The sequence below is a fragment of the Scyliorhinus canicula genome, chromosome 4 (genome assembly GCF_902713615.1).
Source record: "Scyliorhinus canicula chromosome 4, sScyCan1.1, whole genome shotgun sequence".
NCBI lineage: Eukaryota > Metazoa > Chordata > Chondrichthyes > Carcharhiniformes > Scyliorhinidae > Scyliorhinus > Scyliorhinus canicula.
In genome coordinates this window covers 75,558,531-75,573,417 of record NC_052149.1, presented here as the reverse complement: position 1 = coordinate 75,573,417, position 14,887 = coordinate 75,558,531, and the positions used below count along the sequence as shown (strand labels likewise).

General features: G+C 42.8%; 1 protein-coding gene across 1 annotated transcript in view; it reads left to right on the top strand.

The window, feature by feature from the left end:
- The window catches only part of ror1 (receptor tyrosine kinase-like orphan receptor 1), a 357,093-nt gene that overhangs the window by 279,212 nt on the left and 62,994 nt on the right, over positions 1-14,887 (top strand). The window contains exon 4 of the mRNA XM_038794486.1: positions 4,129-4,165. Coding sequence (XP_038650414.1) covers positions 4,129-4,165 — 37 coding nt within the window. The remainder of the gene's footprint in view (positions 1-4,128; positions 4,166-14,887) is intronic.

Below are 14,887 nucleotides of genomic sequence, written 5' to 3'. Positions count from 1 at the left end.
GTTAAGTTAGAGCAAAGGTGAAGTACAGGTGGTTCCAGTGTGAAATCTGTTAAGTTAACGAATTTAAAGCATCATACAACTAAACACTCGAAGGAATTAAAGAGTGTTTGTTTAAGTTAGATTTTTTCCTATAGTGTATTGATACTAATGCAGTGAGTAAACTTGTGGTTCTCCCTTATTGTCGCAGTGATTACATTGTACTTCTGTTACCACAATACTTAAAGCAGCAAAAGGCTCAATCAATCAATCAGTACGAGATTGAACCAGTCAAATCCTCATTTTTACCTGTGGTCTGTGTTGAGTTGGCTGACCTGACAAGATGATGGAGAACTCAATGTTACTGCATTAGAAAAAGGTGAAATACATTAGACAGAGTTATCGTTCCTGATTACTATATTGTGATTTATGATTAAAAGTGTGTGCTGGGTGAGGACAGGATTGGGTTTGACTGCCATGTTAAATAGTTGAAGAGCCTGCCAACAGTCTCTCTGTTGCTTTACATGTGAAGAATGCACACTTGGCTGAGGTATTTTCAAGAGAGAAGAACAGAAATCTTTATTTTTTTTATTTTCAAAGTCAAAGCCGGAAAGAAAGAAATGAAGGAAATGGAACCCAAATGCTCCTCCCCATTGGAAGTTCCTCACTTTGATCAGATCAAGGTGCAGGCATCAATGTAGCATAGTGCAATATGGGGCCACATCTGCAGTCCATCAGTTACTAAATTTCCAATAGCATCTGTTGCTCTGTTGGAAGGAGGCAGTGGGGGATTTGATACTTTCCATGATAAGGGAATGAGAATCATAGACATGTATTCTTCTCACCAGTTCTACCTCACCACTACCTCTCTTGACTTCTCTCTTGTTCCTAAATGATCAGACTGCTTGTCTGACATCCAGTACTGCGTGAGCGGAAGCTTCTTCCATTTAAGCACTGGGAAAATGTAAACCATTGTTTTCAGTCCCTGTTCAGAACTCTGCTCCTGGCTACTAACTCCATCCCCCACCATGCCAACGTCTGAGACTAAACCAGACTATTTGCAACCTTGTGTCATATTGACGCTGAGTTTCTAATATTAGGGTTGCAAAGGTTAATGTGGGGGACTGTGTAAATAGCACACCCCATAATAATATGAGACACATGACCAACAGTCAAGAGCGAGAATGTTGCTCGCTTTAATACCGAGTCATGTGTATCTGGAAATAGTTTGGTTAAGTTGGGCCGATAACCTCTATGACTCTATCCAATGAACCAGTATTCGTCCGACATACCTATGTCTCAGCAATCATTCCTCAGTCACTCCACCAACATACAAAAGAGATGAGCTCCCAACCGCATATTTGTGCCATCACTAAGATTGTCTATTTTCACTAACTTTGCCCCTGCTTTGAATTCCCCGCTGCTGAAACCCTGATTCATGCTTGCGTTACCTCTAGACTTGACTATTCCAACGTACTCCTGGCTGTTGTCTCACATTCTGTCCTCTTTAAACTTGAAGTCATCCAAAACCCTGCTGCCCATATCCTAACTCCCACCAAGTTTAGTTCACCTATTACTGTTGTGCTCACTGACCTATACTGGCTCCTGATCAAGCAACATCTTGATTTTAAAAATGTTCATCCTCGATTTCAAATCCCTTCATGGCCTCCTCTCTCTGTCTCACCTTCTGTCCTATAATCCACTGAGAAATGTTCACTGAACTAATTCTGACCTCATGAGCACCCCTGATTTTAATTGCTTCACCATTAGTCGCTATACCTTCAGCTGCCTCAGCCCTCAGCTCTGGAATTATCTCCATAAACCTCTCCCTCTCCTTTTTTAAAACACTCCTTAAAACATCTTTGACGAAGACGTTTGGTCATCTGACCTAATTATGTGCCTCAGTGTGATGTTTTATAATGCACCTGTAAAGCTGTATGTTTGTAAAGGTTTTACATTTTGGCAAGCAACGCAACAGAACCACAAGAACGATACAGCACAGCAAGGGACAAATGGCTCCGAGTACATGAATACCGAGGGGGACAGGAGAACCGTAGTATAACTAGCTCAATATAATCATTAGACATAAGTTTATGCATCTGTAAGCCCGACCAGAGAACAAGGGAGAAACAGGATAAGGCCACGAAGACATGGTAAAATAGTGCTCACCTTCCCACACGGCGATTGCTCACAATTGCCACGAGAGTTCAGGATAAATTTTTCACACCATGTTCGGGTGAGCACCAATACACATCTCTCAACTTGAGCAGCGTCAGGGACACCAATGAAAAAACCGCCACCTCCTTCCCTTGGATACCAGAACCATCTGTACCCCTGCAGGATCCACTCACAGATTCTTTACTCCCACTCTTAAAAAAATAAAAATACAAAGAAAATATGTGAGAGTCTCAGTTCTAAAAAGTTGGTTCAAATATACCACACAATGCAACGTAACCCCAATCTCAGGCCCAGTACAGAACCAACATCATTCCATATATTTATATAGAGAGGACCAGAAGCTATACGTTTGGATTATGATCAATGCTGTCAACACCACCCAAGAAAACATAAAGGAAGGAGAACTAGAAATACCAGGAGTGGATGACAGGATAACAAAGGATCAGGACCCCACCATGGGTTTGTATTCCTCTGGCCTCTGGCGCACCCGCATCACCCATTACTGAAGAAGGGAACAAGCTGCTCAGTCAAACAAGAAAGCGTCCCGACCATTGGGGTTGGGAGGGCAGCAGGACATCAACCAAAGTACAGAACTCCGCTCAATCCCAGACCCCCGTGCACAGACTAAGCAAAACCCAGCCTCTCTGGAGTCTCTAATAAGTGCCTTCAAGACATCTCACGCTCCAGGGGACAATAATACCAACCATAGCACTGGACCTGGCCTAGCCCAGTATATTCTGACACACCCAAATCAGCACTCCCAGGATCTCCAACGCACCCAAAACCTACACCTCAGCCCATCCTGCACCTCACCAACCACACCCAGAGCAGTGCACCATCCCCATTTACACAAAAGACATTACGCCAATCACTGCCGGAGACTTGCTGAAGAATTGTTAAGTCTCTCAATAATTGGATGCCCTGAGAGAGGGGGCGCGGCTGAATCCCTCCCCTCTGGTACATTACAGGGAACCTCCCACAGATCACCAGACGGACCAGTATTTATAACAGAACACTGCTCACCCAGATGAAGAGAAGAAAAAAACATCCTGAGGGAAGAACTCCCGAGCTGATCTGGGAACATTAGCCTCCACCCCGCACTGCCCACCATCACAAGAAGGATATTAAGGGAAACAACAGCACTGCCTCAACAGACACAAACATTGCAACCTCATGGAAAACCCAGTCAGAACGAGGAGGACATTCAGGAAACCACCATATAAGACCACTTGGAGGAGGGTGCCCAACTCCCCATCAAACCTACCGCCATCCAAGGGAAGGGTTCCAACAATGTAGAGGCATGGCAAACAAGCTCTCTTCAACAAATCAGTCAAGGATTTAGCAAACCCAGCTCAATGTGCGCAGTGTCACTCAATTCCTCCTATTCTAATAACTCTTAAGGGAAAAAAAGGGATCCCAAAACACTCGGTTTTCAGCAAAAGGTTGTAAAAAGACAGCTATACAGGGAGTTGCACAACAAAAGCTGAATTAATCTTTAGCATCTCACCTCAGTGATACTATTAGTTGATTTCCTTTCACATTTCTAATTACTTATTCTTGCATTTCTCCATTTTCCCCTCTCCGTTCCTAAGGCATTGACTTATGCTGGAATCAGATTGCATGGGTGGCACGTTATCATTATTTGTATGGAAGCACAGATAGCAAGCATCAGCAAACTGTTGATATTCACAAGTGAAGTAGCAGCACCATCAAACCTGACCTGATTCACACCCAATAGCTGTGCACATTCTAGCAGGATATACTGCTGGTCAACAGGAAGCCTGCCTGATTTCTGCCTTCTGTCCTTCCCAGCCTAATGTTCTGACCATGATTTTAACAACCCTGCTACTAAAATCAGATCCATTAACCCAACACAGGCCAGTGATTAAACCTGCAGTCTTCCTGTCTCTTTGTGACTCAGTTCCACATAATTTAATATATTTACTTATTCATCCATATTTTTCTCCCTTGTAGGACCCCCACCAACTCCAAATTCAGGAAAGGCAACGCAGTGAGTATATATTTCTCAGTACTGTTACCTGTTTCCACAACTAATGTTTATTACACCTTTCTGCTTCATGGGGACAATACATCAGTTCCTGAAAGGCACAAAAGAGATGACATGAGTTTCAACATAAATTGGCTAAAAATATTTTTTTTGCCTTGTAAATTGCATGTACAACTATTTGATTAGTGCTTTATAATCTTTTCTGTACGAGTGCTCTTCCTATGATGTCTATGTTTGTCATTAAACCAAAGGTGGAATCTAATGGATGAGCCTAGACCGTGGAACTCAAAGGTTATTCCTCATTAGCTTTGGAAAGAAACAATTATGCAACAAAGTATATGCTTTTATCTCGACTACTTGTGCATGTGTTGAATTTGTTTGCCTTGTAGCTTGATTTATTCCCTTTCCTGCTTCTCCAATATTTCTCCTCTTCCAGAATTTGTCGCTGAAGTGATAATCCTATCAGTCTGCTTTTATTCACGTCAGCTTGGACAGTCAGTGTATATGACCTGCCTGATTGTGGAGCTTAGCAGAATAGTAAATAAAGTAAAACATCCCAAGATGCTTCACATGAACCCAATAAGATAGAAATCAGCATCAAGCTGAAGAGGTCCATATTAAGACAGGCGTTTTAATCAAAGTTAATCAAAGTGCCTTAAAGAAGGAGGCTGGGGCAGAAAGGTTTACAACGGCAACTGCAGAGCTTTGGGCCTTGACTCTCTGAAGGTGCATCTGACAGTGTTGGAGTGAAGGACATGGGATATGCCCAAGAGGCAAGAGTTTTCAGAGGATTGTAGAGCTGGAGGATGTTACAGAGATGATGAGCAGAGATTTGAAGGCAAGGATGAGAATTTTAAAATCACGGCATTGGAAACTAGGTGCCAGATTTGGCCAGTGAGCACAGGGATGATGGGTGAAGGGGCAAGATGTGAGCTAGGATACCATCAGCAGGGTTCTGGATGAGTATTTAAAAAGTGGAAAATAAGAGGGCTATTAGCGTCTGAAGATAATAGAAGCACGGATGAGAGTTTCAGTGGTAAGGTGGACTCAAGACGATGGTCTTCCAAATGTTTGACTGGAAGATATTTTGGCTCATCCAGGACAAGATGTCAGACAAGCAGTCTGACAGTGCCTGATGTCCACCATATTAGAACTCGGATAGCCAGGCGCTGAATGATAAAACAATGGAACTTAGTCTTATAGCACTTATAGGCTTTTATTTACAGAGCCAAATATATTCCATATCATGTGCCGTCAACCCAGAAATCTGTTTTTCAGTCTGTTCTTATTTCTATATGAATATTTGTTAGGTAGTACAGAATTAGCGTATTACTAAAAAAAAAGTCATGCTGTCTAAGCATTTCATCTTGCGCTCATCAGAACAGTCTGTCCTGTTGAGTACAAGATGAAAAACTTTGACAACATGTCTCTTTTTTCAGCATTATCCATATGACCAGAGATGCATTGCCAGTTAATATCAACCATGTGACTACAATTAACACCTTCCGTACTTTGCAACCAAAATGAGTGGATTGCCTCGCCCGGCATGTTGAGGTTTTTTGTAATATTTGTACTGCTGCTTCAGCACAAGCCAAGTATAAGAACTGGGACTTTTTGATTTAAATGGTTCAGTGTTAGAAATCATATTTAGCTATTGACCAGTTCACGCAACAATCTTATAATTGCAAGATCATATAATAATACAGTACAAGAGGCTGTCATTTGATCAAGCATGCCTGTGCTGGCACTGTGCTGAGAGAAAAGGCTACCCAAGTCGTCCCATTTCTCTTCTTTTTCCCCATAGCCCTGCAAATATTTCTCCTTCAACTATTCATCCAATTTCCTTCAGAACATTATTTTTGATGGTGCTTTTCTTAATCTTCCAGGCGGTGCATTACAGATCCTAACACCTCAGTGCATAAAGAAATTCTCCTCATCACCTCTGGCTCTTTTGCTAATTCCCTTAAATCTGCTTCTGGTGACCAAACCTTCAGCCAATGGAAACAGTTTCTCCCCATTTACTCTGTCAAAACTCTTTGAAGATTTTGAATACCTTGATTAAATCTACTCTTTTTTAAAAAAATTTAGATTAGCCAATTATTTTTTCCAATTAAGGGGCAATTTAGCGTGGCCAATCCACCTACTCTGCACATTTTTGGGTTGTGGGGGCGAAACCCACGCAGACACGGGGAGAACGTGCAAACTCCACACGGACAGTGACCCAGAGCCGGTATCGAACCTGGGACCTCAGCGCCGTGAGGCGGTTGTGCTAACCACTAGGTCACCGTGCTGCCCTGATTAAATCTACTCTTAACCTACTTTACTCTGAGGAGGCCAATCTCAACTTCCATGTAACTGACGCCCCCCGTTCCTGATACCATTTGAGCAAATCTCCAATGCAACCTCTGAGACTTTTTTTTAAAAATAATTTTTATTGGAATTTTTTACAGAAAATATAAAATATAACAATAGACAAATGAAATGCAACAAAATAACCCATAACAACTGTAACACCCCACAGACCGTATCAACGCATGTATCATATCTCCCCCACCCCCCCCAACCCCAACAAGAGAACTTAAAAATAAATTAAAATTAAATAAACAAACATAGTCATCGCCCCCCCCCCCCCCCCCCCCCCCCCCATCCCCCCTCCCCCCCCCCTCCCCCGGGTTGCTGCTGCTACTACCCCAGTACCCTATCGTTGAGCCAGAAAGTCGAGGAAAGGTTGCCACCGCCTAAAGAACCCTTGTACCGATCCTCTCAGGGCGAATTTGACCTTCTCTAGCTTAATAAAACAACCTCTGAGACTTTGACATCCTTTCTAAAGTGTAGTGCCCTGAAAAAAAGAAAAAAAAAAGAATACAGAAAAAAAAGGTGGTGCCCAGAATTCAATGCAATAATCTGTGCCTTAACCGGTGATTTATAAAGATTTAGCCAAACGTCCTTACTTTTGGCTTTACACAGTGCTTATTTACTAACCTTCTCTTCTTGGCCTGACACATTCAAAGGTTGAGATGTGTACACCACCAGATCTCTCTACCCTGCAGCCCATTTAAAATTGTACCATATAGTTGGGTTTTTTTCCTCCTTATTCTTCCGATTTATAATCCCAAGAGCTACAATTTTACTAACAAGCCTATTATGTGACATTCCATCAAATGCTTTTTGAGAGTCCTTGTACAGAACATCAGTTCTTCATTAAACGTCTCGGTTACTTCATTAAAAAACTCAATCAAATATCATCTTTAACCAATTTCTGCTAGCTATTATGCTAGTTATTTATGAATTCATATTGTTCCAAGTTATTTATCGTGTCTCAGATTATTGTTTCTGTCTCTGGATTATTGCCATATTATTTCCACATATTCCTGTTTATCATCATCACCATCACCATGTGTGATCTGCCTGAAGGCAGGTCCTAGTCTTTCCATATCTCTCTATTGTTGCCAGTCTTTTCATTTGTCAATAATCTCCTTCAATTTTCAAGCCATTCAGCATTGATATTCTCTTCCTCTTTTTTTCCTTGAAATCCTATCTCCATAACATCTCTTACAAGTTTGGTTCCTCTTAAAATGTGCCCTATCCACACTCTGTCTGTTCCTAACTGCATTCAGCAAATTTCTTTGCTCACTCACTCTCCACACCGCCTCATCATCTGTTCCTGTTTCTGTCCAGCAAATCCTTTCCATTCTCCTGTAAACCCACATTTCAAAGCTATTTAGAAAATTGTCTCCTTTTTCGGGAAGACCCAATTCTCGCATCCATACAAAGCAGCACTTCAAATAAAGTTCTGTACAAGGTGCTTCTTGAATTGTTGACTCAACTTTCTGTGAATGTTATGACATCCTTGGCTGGTGCGCAGTCAATTCCAGCCCAGTAGACACCTGGAGTCCCAACACAAAGAAATTATTCCATAATTTGTTTATAATTTGCAGAATTTATGACCCCATGACTGCTCACTGCTCAATAAGTTATAGCCACACGTTTGAAAGTTGAACACAATAACTGTATATTTATAATAGGAACAAAGTTAAAATAAGCAATAACTAACAAAATAGCGACCAATTAATCTACTACTCCCCTCTTACTGTCCCACCCACTATACAACTACACATCAGACAGCCACACATTGGAAGGAAAAAGAGTAAAATGGTAGGGATTAAAATGGAAAGAGAGAGGTGAGTGTCCTTGTTGCTGATATTGAAATTGTTGTAACCAACTGTCTTCCCAGGACCTGTCGAAACCACCAGTTGGATTCCTCACAAGAATCTTCTAGCATGTGCATTCAGTCAGAACACCCAGGCTGTAAGATTTCCTCTGGGGAGTCACTTTTTCTTTTATTAACCTGGGCCTTCACTCAAAAGAACAGCCTCAGGCATGTGTAAATCTTATTTGTTTCCAACTCCACTAGAAGGACCAACAGCATGTCTGAAATAAGAACAGAGTTCTGCACATAAAAGTGTAAAAGGATTTTCAAACAACTGACCCTGCCTGCAGTTGGTGGCTGGACTGAACTTCCTGCAGTTCAATCTCGCTAAAAAGAGAGAAAGGTCTTTACTTTGAACCATTAGACAAAGTCCATCAGTCAGATAGAGAGAGATCAGGGTTCTGGCCCTCCAGCTTCTTGATCAAACCAAAAATAAAAACCAGATGAAGCCTTCCTGCTCTTAACAGAGCATTCTGGAATGGTCAGCATCAAACAGCATAGATTATCGGCTAAGAACTCGGCAATGTAAACAGCTCATGTACTGTCAACCAAGTCCATCAAGATGAGTATTCACCAAAGTCCTGTTGGATTCCTTTTTTTTCAATTAAAGGTGAAGTCTATCTTAAAGGCGTATGTCCCAATAATTGTCCAGGTACATAAATTGAAATAGCAGAATGACGAAAACTAAGAGGAAAAACCAAGGGACAGTAGGATCCTTGCGGTAACCATCTCGTTGTGCCAAAAATGGCCAGCCCCATTGCTATCCTTGTGCTTATTTCTATGTTGCATCTTCCACCTACAGATATTAAACTTCCGAAACGCTTGAATGCTTGCACGTGTTCTATTTCTCTTCCCTCTATGATAGTTCTTCACCGTGCTGAAATATATTGGGGTGGACTAGAGACTTAGATCACTCATACATGGGACAAACAGCACGAGTGAGAGTAGCCAATGGTGAGTCGGAACCATGTGTGATTGGAAGAGGAGCTCAACAATGATTAAAGAAGCATTTAAAGACACAGATTCTGGCATTAAGTTTGATGGGAGTGAATAATATGAGAATGCACTTTAGTAAGCACAAAAGAAAGATTACAAGAACCAATAGATAGACGAGTAACAGCAGGCATATACTTCGGAAAGAATGTGAAAACCAAAATGGCATATGTTTCAAAATCACCAAGAAATATTCAGACATTCCTGTTTCTAAAAAGGTATAAAATAAGGATGGTGCCGTTGAACACGGGCTTACGGGTAGTTATTGTGAGTAAAGACTGGGCCAAATCTTCTGAGAAACAGCAATTACTGTCAGATTGCTAACATAACATCCACAGGTGGGCTTTCCAGTAGGAGCCATTGGATAGCAATCAACAACAGGAATCCACCCCAACCCCCCACCCCCACCCCCACAACCCCCACCCAACCTTCTCCCTTGTTCAGTGAGGATGAGGCCAATTTCAAACAACCCCACCATCTTTGCAACAAAATTCAAATTTAGATTGGGGACAAAACCTAGAATTTTCCTGGTCTGATTCTTCAGTAATCCCAGTGACATACTATCAAACCTATTATTTCTCTGGCTGCTTTTCCTCACTGATATCTGCCCAGCAGGATCGTATGAGTGGAAAAACAGTACGTAACAGGGTGGCACAGTGATTAGCAATGCTGCCACACACCTCCAGGGACCCGGGTTCAATTCCAGCCTCGGGTGACTGTGTATGGAGTTTGCACGTTCTCCCCATGTCTGCGTGGGTTTCTCCCGGGTGCTCCGGTTTCTTCCCACAGTCCAAAGATGTGCAGGTAAGGTGGATTGACCATGCTAAATTGTCTCTTAGTGTCCAAAAGGTTAGATCGGGTTATGGTGATGGGGCGGAGGTGTGGGCTTAAGTAGGGTGCTCTTTTCAAGGGCCAGCACAGACTCGAAGGGCCAAATGGCCTCATTCTGCACTGCAGGAATTCTATGATTCTATGACGATCTCAACTATAGCACCAGGAACCAATATTAACTCAGACATTATTACAGACATTCTCCGCACTTCTGAGAATGTCTGCAATGATGTCTGAGTTAAACTGATTAAAGTCCAAGCATCTTTAAAGAAATACATGGATGTAATCTGTGCCATGTGTATGATTGTGCACACAGGGCCTTAAGAACTTTTCTGCTATTCAACACACTGTGCACTGACAAGAATTATACCCGACTCTTGTGTTCCCTCCGTCTATTCCCTGTAAAGAGCTCATCATCATTAGTGAACATTCTGACTTGGTTTAGAGAACGTTAAGGGTAGGCATAATCAAGGTATTCAACACCAGAGAACATGGATTACATAACAACGCTTGCCCACGATTGGTTAGTTCGTACATGCATTGACAAGCTCTATCTTGCTGCCCTCTTTGTTGACTAAAAGGTAGTTCCCATACCTCACATTGCCTGTCTGTTATCAAGCCATGAGTGAGCCAAATGTTCTCCAGCTAAAATGTCAACAAATTTGAGACCATCTTGTTAAACTCTTGTCAGCATCTCTGAGCCTCTGCTTTATTTCCCATTAATGCCCCTGGTTATCATCTGATCACAATCTGAGTCAGGATAGGTGTGACCGATCCTTGACATTCCGCTCAACCACAAGCGCGGCTTTCTCCTCCCCTGTCTATTTTGTTCTTAAACCTGCCTCTTGCAACTCTCCAGTATTCCCCACATTAGCCAGCATTCATTTCTGGCTGTTTCCACCGGCGGAATCTTCTGGTCCAGCTGGTGGTCACCCCCTGTCGCTAGCTCTCCGGTGATGGAGGGTGCAAACAATGGGAAACCCCGCTCTCAGCGGCAAAACCAGAAGATCCTACTGCCAGCCAATGGTGGTCCATCTCCATCGTTGCAAAACACGAGGGTGTAAGAGATCCTGCCCGATAGTCTGTGCCTTAATTGGCGGCACGGTAACACAGTGGGTAGCACTGTTGTTTTACAGCGCCAGGGTCCCAAAATCAATTCTCAGCTTGGGTCCCTGTCTGTGCAGAGTCTGCACATTCTCCCTGAATCTGCGTGGGTTTCCTCCGGGTGCTCCGGTTTCCTCCCACAAGTCCCGAAAGACGCGCTCAGAGATAATTTGGACATTCTGAATTGTCCCTCAGTGTGCCCAAACAGGTGCCAGAATGTGGCGACGAGGGCCTTTTCAGGGCAAGTTCATTGCAGTATTAATGCAAGCCTACTTGTGACAATAAAGATTATTATTATTAATTATTAACTCCGGGGCTCGACTTCTCCAATACTCTGCAGCTGACGTCTTGTCTCAAACATCGACAAGAAGCAACTCATTCATAGCACTGCAGTCCATGTCCCACTTTGCACCAAGTTCCACATTCCCATCACTTCTGTCCATTCTAAGTTCTTTTACCCCACCTTAACCCAGTATAACAATTTCAAAATTCAAATGTCTTCAAACATTATGGGGTCGGGAATCGATGCTGAGGACTCCCAAGGCAACTCTTTCTCGACTGTATATTGCTGTGCTACCATCTCTGCTGGGCCTACCCTGCTGGTAGAACAGGACAAACTCAGGAATGACGGTGGTGTCTGGGACAGAGTTATATTCTCAGAATCATACCTTATAGACAATGTCAGGCTGTTGTTTGACTAGTCTGTGAGATGGCTCTCCCAATTTAGTTTGGAGGATTCTGGAGGGTTGGTGGTCTTGCACACCGTATTTTAGTGATTGTCTCCTGCTTTATGTCTCTGCTATTCTAATCCCGAACTACTCTTTACCTCACTGATGGCTAATCGTTCAACCACTTCTGGTCTCTGCAATTCTTATCAATTCCCTCTGCTTTGCCACCTGCCTTCTTGCTTTCAAAAATCTCTTCAACCCTTGTCTATTTTGTTTTTTTGCTGCCTTTGTAGTGATCTGCATATCTGTATGTATACAAATGGTTAATGTATAGACATAACAGATAAGTGATCACTAGATGGCAGCATAGAAAGAGGTATAAAAGACAGACTCAATCCCGAGTTCCTGCCTCTTCGTGTGTATAGTGACTAGTGACCAGAGGTAGAGAGAGTTAGCTCACAGTGCAAGTATAGTAAATCATAGTTTATTCTTATTCAATCTTGTTTATTTAATAGCCAATAAAAGCATTGGAGATAGAACAAACTCACAGTTTATTTGTTTAAGTTGCTTAATTAATTATTTGCTTTCATTGGACAACTACAAGTGTTAATCAACATTGAGTTTAAGAGCATCTTGGTAAGAAGCAAATGAGTAACATGTATTACAGTAAGTAATATAACAGCCTTTTCCTAATCTTTCCTGCGTTTCCCTTTCCCCATATATGGTGACCATTATACCCATTTCCTCCTTTGGGTAAAACAATCTGGGAAGTCTTTGTGTACAAGAGAGTTAGAGATGCAAACAGTGATTTCAGATGAGAATGATTTTGAGGCTGAGGCATTGTAAAATGACATCACGGTGTATCAAGACTATGTTATAACTTCCCTGCAGTACATAATGCTGACAAGATAACAGACAGACAGAACTCTGTTTAGTTGGCATGCTCTTTCCTTAGACAGAATAGCTGCTGATACTAGCTATTTGGGTTGAATGTTGAAAAATGGTCATTTGGCTATTGTGTGGATTGGTAGTTGGTACCTGTTGCTTTGTGCGCTGATACAAGTTAACAACTTTACGAGTGAAACTACCTTCAGTGGGTACACTAAGTGGAAAAGTGAATGGCTCACATGCACTGCTAGCCCATACTTTAAAATTAGGCGATTGTGGAGTGGCATTGTCACTGGACTAGTAATCCAGATATACATTGTAGTAATCTGAGCAGCCGGATTCAAATACCAATTCAATTAAAATCTAGAATTAAAAGTTTAATCATGAATCCATTGTTGATGTTGTAAAAACCCATCTGGTTCACTATGGGGAAGGAAGGAAATCTGCCACCCTTACCTGGTCTATATGCAACTCCAGACTCACAACAATGTTGTTGACTCTTAAATGCCCTCTGAAATGACCCAGTAAGCCAATCAGTTGTATCAAACCACTACAAAGTCAATGAGGAATGAAATTGGATGGACCATTTGGCATCAACTTCAGCACTAGAAACTACAACAGCCCTTACTAAAATGGGAGCGCTATCTCACAGGCTCGTCAAGCAACAGTATACTCACAGAATCAATGTCTCAGAAACCACCATCATTCCTGAGTATATCCTGTCCCACCGGCAGGAGAGACCCAGTAGAAGTGTTGGCACAGCGATATACAGTCGGAGAGAGTTGTCCTGAAGTTCTCAACATCGATTCTGGACCCACAATGTCTCATGGCATCATGTCAAACATAGGCAAGGAACCTCCTGCTGATTACCCCATTCCGTCCTGCCCTCAGCTGATCATTCCATGCTCCTCCACATTGAGCACCACTTGGAGGAAGTGTTGAAGGCGGCAAGGGAATGTACTCTGGGTGGAGGACTTCAAAGTCCATCACTAAGAGTGGCTCGGTAACAGCATTAATGACCTAGCTGGCCGAGCTCTAAGTGACCACCGGACAGTCTTTGTGGAGACAAAGTCCAGTTTTCACATTGAGGATATCCTCCATCGGACCTCCAGTGGAGACATGTAGAAGAGCAGTTGCACACAAGGTGGCTCCGGCCAGGGAACGTTTCGCTTGATTTCTGCAGGAGATTTGGGCTGGAATATGATTAGATCAATGGGTTAAGACTCCCACAACACAGGGATGCCTAATAAATACAAGATTAGGCAGCAGGAAAATAAGTCATCAAATTTGGAGACCTTGAGAGCTTTGTCTGAGGAACATGGTGCAGGCTCCTTTGGCATCGGTGGCCACTCCACTAACCACTGATATGCTGACAGCCATCCTAGCGGGGAACTTCCAAAACTACGATGGGAGGTCTCTAAGGATTATGAAAAAGTGATGGAGGAGCCAATGTCCTCTGTTCAAACGATGCTGGCAAAAGTGGATGAAGTGGCAAAGGCAGAGGGCACGGAGCTAAAAGAGGTGGCGGTGGCTCTTTCAAGGCAAAGTGACCAAATCACCTCTCTGGAAATGGAGATGGTACGGATGTGACAACAACGCATCAAGAATCAAGGTGTTTGGGAAAATCACTCCAGAAGACAGAACTTGAGGGTGGTTGTGTTGCCAATGGGCAAGTCCGACAACATTTAAGTCGTAGATGTTTTGGAAGATGGTGGGTGAGAGGGAAATGGCGTCCCCTCCTGAGTTGGACCAGACCCACAGATCATTGAGGCAGAAACACAGTGCTGGTGAGTTACCACATGCGATCATCATGCAATTTCACAATTTTCAAGATAAAGAAAGAGTTCCGCGTGGGCATAAGATCATCTGGATTCCAGATGGGAAGGCCACGTTGTGAGGATCTATCAAAATGTTGGAGCAGAGTTGGCCAAAAAGCGAGCAGCATTCAACAAGGCCAAGGCTGCGTTATAACAGAGCAAAGTTCGATTTGGCGTGGCTTACCCTGCGCACCGCCGAGTGACTTATCAGTCG